This window comes from Zosterops lateralis (genome assembly GCF_965231275.1).
Source record: "Zosterops lateralis genome assembly, chromosome: 12".
In the NCBI taxonomy this organism is placed as follows: Eukaryota; Metazoa; Chordata; class Aves; order Passeriformes; family Zosteropidae; genus Zosterops; species Zosterops lateralis.
This window is the reverse complement of record NC_139772.1, coordinates 2,092,113-2,108,872: the sequence shown is the minus strand read 5'-3', so window position 1 is coordinate 2,108,872 and position 16,760 is coordinate 2,092,113. Positions and strand designations below refer to the sequence as shown.

The 16,760-nt window shown below is 48.5% G+C and overlaps 1 protein-coding gene across 3 annotated transcripts in view; it reads right to left on the bottom strand.

Annotated features, from left to right (window-relative positions):
* The window catches only part of SLC7A5 (solute carrier family 7 member 5), a 35,257-nt gene extending 22,038 nt beyond the window's left edge, over positions 1–13,219 (bottom strand). For all 3 annotated transcript variants that reach the window (XR_014590970.1, XM_083870033.1, XM_083870034.1), the window contains exons 1-3: positions 12,666–13,219; positions 10,983–12,440; positions 123–248 (exon numbers count right to left, since the gene is read on the bottom strand). Coding sequence is in view for 2 of the 3 variants with exons in the window: in XM_083870033.1 (XP_083726159.1) it covers positions 123–248; positions 10,983–12,156 (1,300 nt within the window). In the remaining variant the exon portion in view is untranslated. The remainder of the gene's footprint in view (positions 1–122; positions 249–10,982; positions 12,441–12,665) is intronic.
* Between the last annotated feature and the right edge of the window lie 3,541 nt (positions 13,220–16,760).

The following is a 16,760-nucleotide window of genomic DNA, read 5'->3' as shown; positions in this document are numbered from 1 at the left end:
GCACCTGAGAGAACAGGGAGGTTTGTAAAGCTCTGCAACACCCAGGGCTGGACTCCTGGGCTTTGTCCCTCACTCTGCTTTACCTGCAGAGCCCCAAAAGGAGAAGAAAGAACAGGACTCACCTTTTGCCAGCTGCACGAAGCCCAGGATGATGATGAGAGCCAGGGCCAGCAGCTTGGCCGCAGCAAAGGCGTCCTGCACACGGGTGGCAGCTTTGACACTGTAGCAGTTCACAGCTGTGAGCAGCACTGGGGGGACACACAGGGACAACGTCAGAGCCCAGGGAGACACAACAAATGCACCAAAAATCACAAGGAATCTTTAGGTGGGATATAAGGAAGGAATTCCTCCCTGTGAGGGTGGGCAAGCCCTGGCTCAGGGTGGCCAGAGAAGCTGTGGCTGCCCCTGGATCTCTGAAAATGTCCAAGGCCAGGCTGGACAGGGCTTGGAGCAGCCTGAGATAGTGGGAGGGGTCCTTGCTCATGGCAGAGGAAGGATTGAGATGTTCTCCAAGGTCCCTCCCAACCCAAACCATTCTGTGATTCCATTTTGCTAAAACAACCAACCAGAGCCTCTTGCCAGAAGAGAAATTCATTGAGAGCTCTGCAGCCTCACACTTCTCAATTCCACCCTTTCTTCTGCCAGTAGGTGGTTTGAATCATGCCTGTGATCCTTGGGACATGCAAAGGCACTGCTCCATTGGAAAACACTCCTGAGGGCTTGTAAATGAAAGGACTGACTGCACCCCTCAGCACCAAAGTGCTTGGCCACAGTCCTCGTCCCATCAACCCAATTTAGTGCTGCTGTTGCATGGAAAAACCCTTCAGGGATGTCAGGCTGAGCCTCCAGGACTGATCTGTGGTGATTTTATAACAACAGCACCCCAAAGGATCTTTCTTTGCTGAGAAGTTCCCACTGCCCACAAGTTGCCCTGTGCTTAATGCAACTACTGGGGCCTAATTCTTGATATTTTTTTTGCCACATTCCTCCCCCATTCTCCTCTGTGTCCTGCTCCTGCCAGTGTGACTTTCCTGCCAGGCACAGCCTGAACCAGGCCTTGATGAAAGCCTCTGCTCCTGGCTGAGCTTCACCTGCTGCAGAGCAAATAATGGCCAGGCTCTGCTGCCCTCACAAATCACTGACTATTTTGGTGCCCTGCTCCCTCCCCAGAGCCTGCTGCTTGTTATGGACACAGGCAAATGTCACCCTGAGGGTGACAATGCCCATGTGCTGGCTGCCCTCCCTCCAGCCCAGTGACCCCTCACTGTCCCCTGGCCAGCCCCAGCCCTGAGCACATCCCAAATCTCCTCCTGGAGCTGGAGGCTTTTCCCTGCAGGATCCTTCCCCAGCTCTCTCTGCTCTGATGCAAAAGCTCTTTCACAGGAGCTGCTGATCAGAGCCAAACAGCTGCTCCCCAAAACATCCCAGTCCCTCTCCTGAGGCTGTGAGCTGGAGTTTAGAGCATCTGATCCCAGAGTGGCTGGGGTTGGAAGGATCTGACAGATCCAGCCCCACCCCTGCCATGGCAGGGACACCTTTCACCATCCCAGGCTGCTCCAAGCCCTGTCCATTCTGGCCTTGGGCACTGCCAGGGATCCAGGTGCCAGTGTCCCAGGATCTGATGGCTTTCAGGATCTTTGGCTCCTTCCCCACCCTCCCATCTCCAGGATCTGCTGCCATTCCAACATAAGAGCGTTTAAAGTGTGGAGAAGTGAGAGCTGGATGTGTCAGGAAGGAAAGCACAACCCATTCCACAGGGGTGACCCAGCAGTAAACAGGGACTGGAGATGGATGTTGTACCATGCCCTTGGAGCCCCTTTGGGAGTGTGAAATGATCCTGAGCTGTTTTTGGGGAAGCAGAGCCGTGCTGAGATCACAGGACAGCACGAGCTGGGCTCCGGCCAGGAGCAGGGCTCAGTGATGGTGGTGACAGATGTGCCACACCACTGTCCCTGTGCCAGGCCTTCCAGAAGATATGGGACAGGGACAGGCCTGGAGGGTTCCCTGGAGCAGCCCTGTGCCTGTGGGGTCACAGCTCTGTCCCCACAGAGGGACCCAGGGCAAAGGGACATGGTCAGAGAGCAGCCAGGAGGAAAAGTGTTTGTCACTTGGCCGAGTGACCCTCCAGTGCTGCAGGGGACAAGGAGACACAGGGATGTCACCCAGCAAAACTCATCCACTCAAAGCACTTCCAGTGAATCCTCACGGGCAGTGAGCTCTGGAGCCAGGATTCCCTTTGACCAGTGATTATGCTAAAAATAAATCTGCCCTTGTTTACAGCGGGATATTTAAAGGATGAGCTCACCCATCTAAAACCACGCTGCTGCTGCTGCTGCTGCTGCTGCCCTGGTGAGGACAGCCCTGAGAGGTGTGACAGTGACATTCCCTGCCCCATTTAGGCATTCTGTGTCTGTGTCAATAACTGCTTTACCCCCACTTCAACATTGATTTTCTGGGCTGTTTTCCCTGCTCTGGTTCTGTACAGAGTCCTCCAGGAGGGTGGTGGTGAAAATAAAAGGCAAAAGTTTCCTACGCAGTCCAAATGTCTTTGTTTAGTCCAAAAAACCCTTCAGTGCCAGAGGAACAGACTCCCTAAAAATGAGTAAATACCTTGGGATCAGAGAGTAAACAGGGCAGGAAGTTTCAGTCAGAGCCCTTCCAGTCACATTCCCTTTCCTTTGCTTTTCCCACTTTACAATAACATTTGTCTTTCCTAAAGGAGCACAGTGGAGTTACTCCAATCCCTCCAACACAGGAATGGCCAAGAATCCCCCAGTCTCACCCATCAGGAAGAATCCTACAAACAACAAACAGGATGAAAGCTTTTCCACAAAACTCCAGGACAAATTCCAGTGGCTGCTGAGCTTCTCAGGAGGCTGGGATTTCTTAGGGCAGCAAGTTGGAGTGCTTTGATCCCAGATGCTGCCCCGCCAGGCAGGGGCTGTGGGATCCTCCTGGCAGCGCTCCCTTCACCTCGGCTGGATGGCTCCAGGAGAAACAGGGCAAAGCTGCACAGCTCCACCATAAATCAGGGCACTGATACAGAGATCAGGCTGTGCTGCCCTCATTCCTGCAGTGTTTTCCTAAGGCTCCAGGCCCTGGCAGAGAGCAGCCAGGCAGAGCTTTGGAGTGACCCATCGGGGCTGTGCTCAGGAATCGTTCGAGGAACAAGGATTTCAGCATGACCTGACGTGCCACGGCCTGGCTGAGCCAGCAGCCCCTCTCCAAAGCTTTACATAATTGGGATAATAAGTGTTAGAAAGCTGCAGGGATGGCAGATGGACAGGCAGTGACTTTTCATAGAATCCCAGACTGGTTTGGGTGGGAAGGAACATTAAAGCTCATCTTGTTCCAATCCCAGGGGCAGGGACACTTCCACTAGCCCAGGTTGCTCCAAGTCCATTCCAGCCTGGCCTTGGACAATTCCAGGGATCCAGGGGCAGCCACAGCTTCATTGGGAACCTGTGGCAGGGCCCCACCACCCTCACAATAACAAAACACCTAATCTAGCTCTGGAATTATCTATTACTCATCACTCTGGCAGGAGAGATGCTGGGTTTTGCTCCCCAGGTGTTGCTCATCCCTTCACCCCTCCAGGGACTGCTCCAGCCCAGCCTCATTCCAAGGCAACTCAAACCACAAAGGGGAATTGGAGTTTCTAAATACACCAGCAGGTCTGGCTTCAATATTTCTTCTGTCCTGCAGTCCCTGCTGGCTTCAGGCATCTCACTGAACCTGCTCCACTGGCACTCACCTGCAGAGCCAGAGGATTCCCCATTCCTGATAGGAACAAGGACAAACTGATTAATCCAACACCAGAGCAGGACTTTACCCCCATAATTCTCACTTTATGGCTGTATCCCTTTGAAGTTGCCTCCCAAGCTCCTTCAGACACAATTCCTAAAGGACAATAGGAAAAAATGCCTGCAAAGCAGACAGATAGATGGATCAATCCCATTTAGAGCACATCCGTGATAAATGCATGGAACAACAGCTGCTGTGTGTGTCTGGGGAAAAGGCAGGATTGGGGAGAGCTGAGGCTGTGCCCAGAGCAAACACAGCTAAACCTGGGCCTGCCACTTCTGATGCAACAGCCTTGGCAGGACTCCTGTCAAACAGGCAGGGCTGCAGCTTTCCCAGGATAACGGAGTGCAGATGGGGAAAGAGTCAATCCCAGCCCCACAAGGAACTGGCTGCAGGTCACAGGAGCTTGCAGGTGAAATTTCTGGAATGAGCAGAGGAATGAATTCCTGAGGTACTGGCACAGCTGCATTCGTGCTGCCTCTGGGGTCACACACACTTGCACAATGTCCCTTTTGTCCCTAATTTCACCTCCTGTAGCATTCCCTGGGCCTGCCCTGTGGTGCTGCCAGTGTGATTCCACCCACACCTCCTGAACACAGATAAGTGTGGAAATAGCTGCCTTTAAGGGACTAAACTCATTACCTTGCTCTTAATTCCCATGGGATTCCTGTTTGTGTTATCACAGCACCCAGTGATAACGCACAGCAGGTTGGGAAGTTGTGGAAAATAAAGGGAAAATGAAGGGCAAGCCTTTCCAGCAGCTTCTCTGCCAGGAAAACCAGGCCTATGAGCTGTCCTGTCATGCATGATTGTCTGTAACTCACATTCCCAGAGTGCCTGGCCCTTGCTGCTGTAAGATGATGCTCCCATTTACCATCTGCCACTGGGTGATGCTGATTTTCCTTCACAATTACTCCCAGAACAGCTTCAGCTCCTTTCCCTTCTCCATCCCACAGCAAAGGCTGCTCTTTTTCCTCCCCACAAAGTGCAGGTGACACTACAGCAGTTTTCTCTCCTCCCAGCCCTGGTGAAAGGAGGTTTCAGGCAGAGACAGGACAAGCTGAACCTGTGGGACCAAGGAAAAAATCCCAGGGATCAGGCACAGAACATTCCATGCCTTTATGGAATTGCTGCCTGGGCCCACCAAAGGTTGGAAAACAGAATTAATCCACACAGGACAAAGAAAAAAAAATAAATTATACTGGCTAGAGTGGATTAAACCAATAGAAAAGTCAATTCACCAAGGCAAAAACACCCCATTAATTTTATATTCCAGCAGCTGAGATATTTATTTATATATATATAATATATATATAATTTTTTATATATATATATATGTTTATATTTATATTCCAGTGTCCCCCAAAAATCTGTGGTGACTGTTTCCAACTGCACGTTCCAACAAGAGACAGGCAAAATGCTTTGGGATATTTCCTTTTGACAGGTATTGACTGAAGACTTTTGTGCCCTGCAAGGTGGGGAAGGGGAAAAAGCAGAAGGAAAAACTTTGCAGATATTTCTGCAAGGACAAATCCCTGGAGAAATTTAACACCCAGGGCAATCAGTCCAGGAAAGGGAAAGGCCTGGGGGCCCACGAGGCTGTTGGGAAGCTCTTGGCCCCAGAGCAAAACGTGTCTATATTAAAATCTACTTATAATAATCAACATCCCTGGCAAGGCTTCCCAATTCCCTTTTTATTCCTCTTCCCAAAGCAGCAATCAGGGAATGGGTGCATCAACAAAGGAGAAGGAACTTCTTGGCCTACCAAGGAGTTTAAAAAAGGGATCATCTCCAAATCTACCTGAGGCCAGGAGCTCTGGATGTCCCAAAAAACAACCCCAGACACCCTGACCAGGTCAACATCCCCATCCCTGTGGTACCAACATCCCATAGTAACAGTGGGACACTCTGACACAGGAAAACTCCAAAGAATTCCTCAATTCTGGGAGAGGTGGCTCCTACCTGGAGACAGGAGTTGCTATTTTGGCTCCTTAGGAAGAAGGTTGTGATTTACTGCCAAGGTTTCCAGAGGACATGACACAACAATTTTACCACAGGAAGACAAACAAAATATAGAGAGAAAAGATATGGGAAAGCTCTTTCTGCCTATTTCTCCCATTCCCAGCAAATGAACCATCCCAAACTAACCCCATGCTCAGCTCACAGAAGCATCTTCCCAACAGGGAGCAGCACTTGCTGATATTTTATGTGCACAGAATTCAGTTCTGCATCCTGGCTGGAAAAACTGAATTTCCCATCCCTTGGCTTGGACCTCCTGGCCACATCTGACCCTGGGACTATGAAACTCTTGGAATACTCAAACCAAGTGATGCTGCTTTGAATGAGGCTGACCCTGGAGGGCTTTTCCACAAAAACCTTCCCAATTTGTTCATGCTGAGGGGAGAAAGACTCTACATGATCTCAGTGATAACATAAATCATTCAAACACAGGAACATTTAATGGGATAATTGTTGTTAGAGCCAGGAGAGGGATGCTGGAATGGCACTGGCTGCTCCCTGTGTGTTTCAAGAGCCCTCCAAGCTCTCATTGATTTCTGGAGAGTCCTGCAAGTGTCAGAGCCTGTTTTTATTAATGCTGCTCTAATTAAACAGAGATTAAAAAAGCAACCTCAGCCTTGCAGCCTCTGCCATCCAGCAGGGATTGCACAGACCCCTTTCCTTCCACTCCACTCCAACAGTGGGGCAATTTGCTGATGGAGCTTTAGTCCCTTAATCCACCTTTCTGGAGGAGGAAAAATAAATCTTCAAAGCTTCACACCCAGCTTGTCGTGGCTGATTAAAATTAAAAGCAGCAATGAATCCATGTCAGGCAGACAGGCCCTGGGTGTGTTCTGTGTTTGCTTTTCAGCAGTTAATAGCTGGTGAGGTGAAAATCCACACACACCTGGAAAAAGAGCTGAGCTTGGCAGGTTGGAAGCAAAACCTTGATGTGAAATAAAGAAATTCCTGCTTCCCACAGAAGTTGTGATTTCTGTGACACTGGATATTTCCTTCCAGCCATCCTTGGATTCCCTCTCCTGCCCTGACTCCCAGGTTCCTCTCAGGAGTGTCAGACTCCTCTCTACAGGACAAGTTCATTCTCTGGCTGCTCCAAACAAAGGAGACAAATGGGGAATTCATCAGCATTCCCTGGAATTCCACCCCTGCCCAACAGCAGAGTTCAGAAGCGGTGAAGGAAGTTTAGATAAATGTTGAGGAAGATTAAAATTCCCTGGCTTTGATATTGCTGTGCTGGGGTGATTAGTGCCAGATTTGCATATCTAATTAACAAGTAAAACATGAATTCAGAAGCAAACTGTCAAACTGCTGATCTGACACTGAAGAGCAAAAACAAAATTATAACAGCAGAATATCCTGAGCTGGAAAAGATCCACAAGGATTATCCAGTCCAATCCCAGTTTTCCACTGTGGAGCAGATTTTGCTGTCAGGAAATCAGGGAATTCTAGAAGAAGAAGCTGTGTGTGGCACTCGGGGTGTGAGGATGTGTGGGATGAACAGCTCAGGCACTTGTGGAACATCAAGAACCAGCTCAGGGCTGGGAGCAGCTTCATTCCCTGTCTCCCTGATCCATAGGGAATTAATTCACTGCAGCACAACCCAAAGCTGGGAAGGTGCCTCTGTGCAAGCAGGAAAACTGCAAATTAACAGTGGGAAATGAGGAATATCCACGGCATCTTTAATAAATAAATTTAACACTTTCCAACCCTGAGCCCTCTCTGGTGTGTATTGGTGATTTTTACTGATTTTTGTCAAGATTGATCAGTTTGAATTGAAGAAATGTTCACACAAGTGGCAGCAGGATGGAAAGAGAACCTGAGCCCCTCACACCTGAGACAGAGCACAGGAGCCAAGGTTTAATTCTTTGCCACCTCCAATATTGACACTGCAATGTGGATCATCAAGTATGTAAATTCAGGACCTAATAACTGTCCCTCCACCCACTACAGAAGGGGTAAAACTGGTTTAGATGAGCTCAGGAGTCAGAGAATTCAAATTATTCCTGGGTTTTCACACAAATGCACAAACTCTGCTTCCTGAACTTTCCATTTTTGGGTACCAAACACTGGGATGGATTTTGTGTCATCAGTTTGAAAGTATCAACCATCCAATCTCACAGATAAAAGAGATGCTCAGGTTTCTGAATCACCCAAGTAACCTGCAGCCTGCAAAGTCTTCAGCCAAATTTTTGAGGAACATGAAACGAGCCAGGCTAAGGATGAACATCCTGACCCCTCCTGCTCCAGGAAGATTTCCCTGGAGTGGATTCCCAGCTTTGATTTGGCAAACAGCACAGGCCATGAAAGCAGCCCTGCATACCAACTGTGTGTAGATTACAATCTGCAGGGCAGAAAATACATATTAGCAGGGAAATTCTCCTTTACCACCCACTTTGTTTTCCTCAGCACCTTCCAGGGGAACAAAATTCCCTCTCCCAACCGTTTTTTCCTTTCACTCAATCCCGTGATTTAGCTCCTCTTGCTGCATTAATTCACTCTCTGAAGTTCATGGTGGCAAACACTGAACAACACATGATTTATTCAACTGTTCAGCAGCAGCGAAGTGAAAACATCTTCAGTTATTCCTCCTCTTGCTACCAACTGTGCAGCCAAGTGCATTTTGAGTGGAGATACAAACTTTGCAAGGAATAGAGCTGGGACTGTTCTGCAAGGCTGGATTTTGGCTCCTGTGCTCCAGCCCCAGGTCCCAAATTCCTCCTGCTGCTTCCCAAGCTGCTCCCCCCTCATTTTGAGGTAATTCATTCATGTATGTGCTACAGCCTATGCACAAATAGGTCATTTTTTTCTACTCTAGAGGTTTTGAAAAGAATAAAAAGTCTTTCTCTGGGCAGTTTCTGTTTGAACAAAGCTGTTTGTGAGCCCCCACAAGTGTTGTGTGGCTCCCTGTGCCCTTGGAGCAGATTTACTTCATTTATTGTTCCTGGGTCACGGTGTGGTTTTGGCACTGGGGAGATGAAAAGCTGATTCCAAAAATCCAAGTTCCAAAAATCAAAATTCCTGAAAGCTGCCTTGCTGAACAAAGCTCTTTGGAGCAAAGGAGACAACCCCACATTTAACCCAAAGCATAAACAAACCAAGAGCCAGCAGAGCAAGGGGGAGCAGAGTTTTCAAAGGAGAAACACATGGGGATGATGCAGATCTGGAGAGCACCAAACCCTTCCCTTGGCATTTCAGGATAAAGGTTCAAGAACAAATTCTGCCTCAGGGAAATCCTAATTGTTACCAAAGGAAGGCTGGAGACTTTTCTTGGAGGAGAGGATGAGAGTTGGCTTCGAGGAGTTTCGTGCTGCAAATCCCCCAGCAGGGGCAGGTCTGTTTAACCCTGCACTGGCCTTGGATCAATAAAATGGGAACAGACCCATTTGGGGAATGATCCTGAGGATGAAAAGTCACTTATGGTTAGAAACACGTTCTCAAAGGCTGTGCCAGCTCCAGTCTGTGCTTGCACAGCAAAACTTTGCCCCAAGGCAGCAAGAAAACCTTAAATTATGCCCTAATTCTTTGTTTTTTCAGCAAGGAACACAAATGAATTGTGCACCCATGCCCCTCTCCTGTGTGTCTCTGAGGAAACCACAGAGCAGACTGGGAGCAAAGCTCAAAAATCAGATTTCCAGAAGACAAGACACCCACCAGCAGGACTATTCCCTGACCATGTTACAGCTTTCTTAATTAAATGATTAAATTTCCCTAATAAATGTCCTCTGAGCTGTAAAAAACTTGGATGGAAATCCACATGTCCACCTAATTACCTTTATATTCCTAAAATTTCAGCTGGGCACTGAAAAGTTTCAATGCTGCCTGAAGAAAAGCCCGAGCCACTGCCCTGCCTGTTATCAATCCTATAATTAGCCATCTAATTTACCTCCCCAAGCCCGGGTCAGGTTGGCTGTGAGACATTTCCAGACAATATATCTTCCCATAACGACCATGCGCTGCAGCTTTGGGATGCCTGAGATCCTCAGAGGGGGAAGGAATCCCACACAATCCCCTGGGAAAGGGCAGCAGCAACGAGCAGCTTCCTCCTCATCAACTACAGAGATCACCTGGCTGGGATTTTGTACAGTGGAAAAATAATGATTTATAAAGCCCTCAGAAAAATTATATCTTCTCCCAATAAATGTTTTTATAAAGGCATTAAATTCCAGTGGAGCAGAATTGATTGAATGGAAAATGAGGAGGGAAGAGGCAGGACACAGTCCTGTATTTAAAGGATTGGGAATTTGGATGGGGTGAGTTTGCAGTTACAAGAGGAACAGAAAATAGGACTTGATTGGCAAAAGAGAGATGATAAAAAGCGCATCAGGAGGGATCTGTGTGCCCAGGTTGGCATCACTGGCCCCAAATTCATCCCAAGTGACTGAACTCCCCTGCAAGGCACCGCCCCAGAGACAGAATGTTTGCTGCCTGAAAGAAACCCCCAAAACCAGGTTTTGGACTCGGTGTCAGAGCACACACGGGCGGGAAATATCTCCTCTCACAGCTGGTGCTCAGAGCAGCTCAGGGGCGTGTTCAGCACCAGGTGCTGGTGACAGATAATTCTTTTCTTCGCCCAAAGCCGCACATCAACGTCCATCCCTGCCCTGCAGAGCTTGGGGACAAGGGGATTTTACCCTGCCCGGGTGTGAGGGAGCACAAGAAATCCTATTCCAGCTCCCAGGAAAAATGCACGCTGCATTTATTGTACACCACTCGGGAATCAGAGAGACACAGCAGCCCACAGCTGGCATTTGGGGAAATTTGTGCTCAATTTCTTACGGGTTTGGGTGGGGTCACATTTTCTGCTGTGGCTGTACAAAGTAGCCAGAAAAATATAATAAATTCATCAGGGATGCGGCCAGGGTAGCACAGGAGAGATGGGGCTGGTATTTTAGGGGAGGTGATGGTGAGTAAGAACCACGTGGAGCAGACAGCGGGGACCTGCAGAGGGTCATGGAATCATGGAATGACTTGGGAATTCAAATCTCATCCCATCCCTGCTCCACTAGACCAGGATGCTCCAACCTGGATACACTTCCAGGGATTCAGGGGCAGCAGCTTCTCCAAGCACCCTATTCCAGGGCTTCCCCACCTTCCCAAGGAGGAAATCCTTCCCAAAAAACCCCATCTAACCATCTGCGAGCCACGACCCCGCTACTTACGGACACACAGACAGGCCACCAGCTTGGCGGCCACGTCGGGCACGGGGCAGGTGGGGAAGATGGGCTTGAGCAGGTAAGTGGCGAACACCAGAGCCACGATGTACTGCGAGGAGGGCCGGATGATGAGCAGCTCTATCCAGAGCTTGAGGAAAGCGGGCAGGGAGCCGTACACCTCCAGCATGTAGGCGTAATCCCCGCCGGATTTGGTGATGGTGGTGCCGAGCTCGGCGTAGCACAGCGCGCCCACGATGGAGAAGGCTCCGCACACGGCCCAGACCACCAGGGACAGCCCCGGCGAGCCGGCCTCCCGCAGCACGCCCGTGGGGGTGACGAAGATGCCGGAGCCGATGATGGTGCCCACGATGATGGCCACGCCGTTGAGCAGGGTGATGTTCCTCTGCAGGGTCACCCCCTCCGCAGAGCCGCAGGGCGACGGCGAGCGGGCGCAGCCGTTCTCCTGCGCTCCTTCCAGCATCTTCTCCATCGCCTGCTTCTCATCCTCCTGCGCCAGCGAGGCGGCCGAGGCGGCGGGGCTGCGCTTTTTCAGGGTGTTGCGGGGGGAGCTGCCGCCGCTGGCAGACATGACGGCGGGGAGAGCGGCGGGGAGAGCGGCGCGGCGGCCACGCCACCTTCGGTTTTGTTCCGGTGGCGCTCGGTGGGCCGGGCCACTCCCCGCGAGAGGAGGAGTGAGACAAGGAGGGGATGCTGGAGCGCCCTCCGCCCGGCGCGGGCCCCGCAACGCTCTGAGCTCGGGCACCTCCAACTGTCCCCCCAAAACGGGACAAAAGAGCGCAGTGACACCCAGCTCTGCCCCCGGCGGGGTGTTCCCAGCCCTTCTCCTTCTAGAAAGGAGAATAGATCTCTGAGTGTAGCCAAAGCTGCCTCTCTCAGCTCCCCCAGCCCCATCTCTCGTGTTTTCCCATCCCAGTTCACAGGATGCATCACCTGCACCGCTGTGGGATCGGCCCCTCCCGCCAGAGGACAAAAATCGCCCAAAAAAAAAAAGGCTTGGCTGAAAAAAAAGAAATGATTCACCGGTCTCGGTTCTGGCAGATGGCAAGGTCACCGAAAATGCGTGTTTGAGAAAGGAAAATGTAAAATAAGTCGCCCATCTGGCACAGTCGTGCAGGGGAAAAAGGCAACGCCTGCCGCACTGAAATCTGAAATTCTGCATCCACTTGGATGCTACAATAATGCCCGAGGAGCCAATCCTTCAGCAAAATGGGATTCCTTTTTGCCCTGGAGGGAGGAGAGGAGCTCAGAGGCTCCATCCTGGAAGCTCTGATGGCAAACATCCCCTCTGAGGGTGGGAGTGGTACCTGTGAGGAGGCAGCGATGCCCAAGCTCCAAAGCCCTGGTTCATCCTCCTGGGGCAGCTCTGAGCACGGGGCACACAGGCGGGAGCTGGCCTGGGAGATTTTCTCCACGAGAACTCCGGGGAAACGTGAGATCGACATTCTGGGGGGGAAAGGGCACATTTAGTTTCCATAATGACCATTTCCAGCCATTCCAGAATCCCAATCCCTCCAGAATCCCAATCCCTCCAGAATCCCAGCCAAACCAGCCCAATCCCTGGAGCACTAATCCAAACCTGACATCTAGTGGCTGCTCGGGGGCTCAAAAATCTGCTGCTGACTTTAAGTAAACATCCAAATTCTGGAAGAGAGCAAAGACAGAAATTACCTTGGCACTAATTAAGCACGTTCCTCCAGTTTTCAAGGAGAAATGGGATCCTGAAGAGACTGAAAATACTCTGACAATTAATTAAAAATAAGCAACAAAACATTTATCACAGGTTTTCTGTAACCCCAAAAGCCTTTTTTTTAATTTCACTAGTTCACCATTACAGGCCATTTTTGTTACTGCATTTCATGATTTATCCCAGGACCATGAAATCAGGAAAAGAACCAGATAGTTACAATATGGGATTATCCCTGTGTCAGCCTTGTTTCATCAGGATCCAGCAGACAGGATTGGGATTGAAATTAAATATTCACTTCAGATGAATACTCAATCTCAGTTATATATTTGGGGGAATAAAATCATTTATGTTGGGATTTACATCTCCAGAGCTCCAGGCCAAGTGCCTCAAGGCCAACCATGATCTAGAACCAGGATCTCCTGAGCTGGAAGGAGGGAGATCACAGGGATCAACTCCAATTCCTGGCCCCAAGAACCCACCATGGGCATTATTTGAACCCACACAGACATTTCCATGAGCTCTCACAAGAAGGGGACAGAGTTATCCTGTTCTAATTCTTCCAAAAGGGAATTTCTTCCTGGAAATCCCAGGCTCCAGAGGCCTTGGAGCAGCAGCCACTGAACTGGCCTGTTCCAAGCCAACCTCCTCCTTGACTCTCTTGCAAATCAACCCATGGCAGTTCATTCTGCAACTGTTTTTCCATTTGTATTCCTGAGAAAACACCAGCCTGGCATCGGGGTGTGTTCCCAGAGTGTTCCATATCTTCAAAGCACTTGGCAAATGCCGAGTGTTGTTATCAGCCTGGCCACGAGCATTACCTCTCCTCAGGCCCCCAAGTTATTCCGCAGGATCTTTGAAGACTATTTGATTATCCAATCAGTTCTCCATGTGCTAACACTCAGAGTTTGGCACATCAAAAAGGAGGAGGGAAGGAATGATTTGTCAGGAGGACAAACAATGAGCAGGAGCAGGAGCAAATGGACCATTTGTGAGGAGAGATGGGGATGTTTTGAACCAGGTCTTTGGAAAAGCTGCCTTGATCCAGCCAGCAAATCCTTCATTTCTTCAGCAAACACCTCAGCTGTGCTGATAAAGAGCTCAGAGCTGCTTTTCCTGGGTAAATGGAAGTGGTGGCAGCTTCTAGAACCATTAAATGGTCACAAGAGCAGAGCTGGCCTCACTCCTAACCCAGGCTAGAAATTTTCTTTCTCCAGAGAAAAATGGGCTGCCCACCCACCAGCACAGTTGAGGAACCTTCTAGAAATGTTACCTACAATTATTTCAGGGGGATTCCTTAACCAGGAATGGAGTCTCTGCTTTTCCTATCAAAAGAAATTTCTTTTGGACTAATCCAGCTAAACAAAACCTGTCTGTGTGACAGCTGGACTCCAAGTGAGACAGAGAAATGAATGCTTATTTCACCCAATGTTCAGAGAATCCTGGGATGTTTGGGATTAAGGGACATTAAAGCTCATCCAGTTCCAACTCTGCCACCTTCCACCATCCCAGGCTGCTCCAAGCCCTGTCCAGCCTGGCTTTGGGCACTTCCAGGGATCCAGGGGCAGCCACAGCTTCTCTGGGCAACCTGAGCCAGGATCTCCCATCCTCACAGGGATCGATTCCTTCCCAATATCCCATCTAAACCCACTCCCTTAGATCAACTTTAATTGGTATCAGTAATTTAATTGATTTAAAGGGTTTTTTAGGGTTATTTGATAGCGTTTTTGTAGCCCCAAGCAGCAGCTGAGACACAGCACACAGCTCAAGGCTCAGCTTTACCAAGGTCAGGGACAGGACAGAGGAAGGAGCTCAGCTGATAAATCCAGTTTCAGGGGCAGTGGCCAGTGGAGGAGCTCAGGAAAGGATCCTGAAGCCCTGGAATGGTGCTGGAGATGGCCTGTGGCATCTGCCTGGACGTGATCAATCATGAGATCCCCTTCAGCAGCACAGAGAGCTCATTGTGCTCTCATTCTAACACAGCTCAGCAGAGTCTTTCAGAGCTTGGAAGTATCACAGAACATCTGACAGCTGATCAGACCCCACTCCTAATGAACTGGGCCATTCCCAAACAAAAATTCTAATTTTTTTTTTTTTTTTTGGACAGGAAATCTGATCTTTTTTACTTAAAAAGCTCAATTACACAACGAGATACAGGCACGAGTTTCTCTATTCCTTTATTGTAGTTGCACACTAATGTAACAGTGTAAAATGCAGCAGCTGAAGGGTTCTATACATCAGGGAAAAGCTTTGGGGAAGGGCCTGTATCCCAGGAAAACATAAAACATCCCCTGTTGCAGGTGTTGTCTGCAGACAGTGATTTCAGGCAGGTAACACCCATTAAATACACAATGTCATAAAAGCCACAAAAACGAGATGCACAAAGAAAAAAAAGTGCCAGGGAACACAAGTTTAAACATCCCAAATTAAGGCATGAGGGGACCCTTCATCCAAAGCAGAATTCCAGTCCTGTAAAACCCTGTGGAGATCAAAACAAACTCCAATCCTGGAGCTTCCAAAAGCAGGGGAGACCCTCCTGTCACTCCTGACAGAAAAAAAGCAGCAGGAAAGTGGTCAGGAACACCTGAAGAGTCAAAGTTCTGGAATGCAGGAACAGGGATCAAACATTCCAAGAGCAGAGGAAGTTGTCCCAACTGTGAAGTCACCCAGGACAAGGTGAGAGTAGCATTTCAGAGAAATCCTGCAAGGCAACTGGAATCAGAGCATCACCAACACAGCTCTGCTCCAAACCTTCTCCTCCCTTTGCAGGGAGTTGTCCCAGAATTATTCCTGTGACAGTCTTTAATTCCTGGGACTTGCTGCCCCAGGAATCCCTCCCAGGGCAGTATTTAGTAATAAAGTGACTCTTATGCAAGGAAAATACAAATATGTGTTTTGACCCTTTCGTATTGTGCCATCCAAAAGAGCCTAAAGATTCTTTTTGAACTTAATTGTGCAAAATCATCATAAAAAAATCAGCTCTAACCCAACAATCAAATCATCTTTCCACACAGAACTGAGAGAATAAGGCACAGGAATTCTATCTCATCTCTTGTTCTAAACACAATTATTTTTCTGAAGTTTACATTCACAAGGTCAATAAAATCATTGTAACAGAAAAGTTAAAACTTAAAAAAACCCCTCAAACCCCCCCAAAAAAACCCAGTGTGTTCATTTCTAGATTAATTCCAACCATCTCCCCTGCAGCTGAGCTCCTGCCTGCCTTAAGGAGATGCTAAAACACTACATATAAATGCTCAAGAAACAGCAAAATAAATTTAAACCCCTGTAAAACTTATTTTTGTAACACAGTACAGTTATCTTTTATCTACATTAACCCTGTTTCCAGATATTTGAAGTGATCAGTGCTGAAATTAGAATTTCTTCATTTTATGTCAGTAAAAATAGGTGTGATTTGATGTAAATATGGACACAGCTTAACTGGATCACTGGGGAATTCATTTTTCTCTACCAAAGCTTTCATGGCAAGGCTTGAACAAAGTAAATCTCTGTGAGAACTTTAACTCAATCTCTGTGAGAACTTTAACTGGATCACTGGGAAGGGACTATCCCACATTCCCCCTGATGAATGCAGGGTGGTTCAAAAGGGATTTACACATCCAAGGGGAAAATCTGATTGAGTGGAGCAAACCATGGAGAACTCGGTGGGTGTGAGGCTGTTACAGAGCTCCCAGTCAGCTGAGGTTAAACAGTTACACCCTGGCAGTTCCCTAAAATAATCTGCATTTTGGGCTCGTTGGGAAAGCTGGATCAACTGGTGATTCTTCTGAGTGGATCAAAGAAATCCAAAAATTCAGTGGGAATTATAAAAGTAATTTAAAAACTGAGCAATTAAAAGATCCATTCATAAATGATAAGGAGATTGATGCACCTACAGCCCAGTGCTGCTGAGGCAGCTGTTTTTAAATAAAAGGCAACATTAAGATACTTTTGTATTACAATCTTTTTTATATTAATGAGTAGAAAATGTCTGAGCTGAGTAGAAAATTCTGAGAGTTTTCCTCAGAAAAGTGTCTGCAAGAACAGCACTGAATAAATATCTCAGACTTAATGACTGG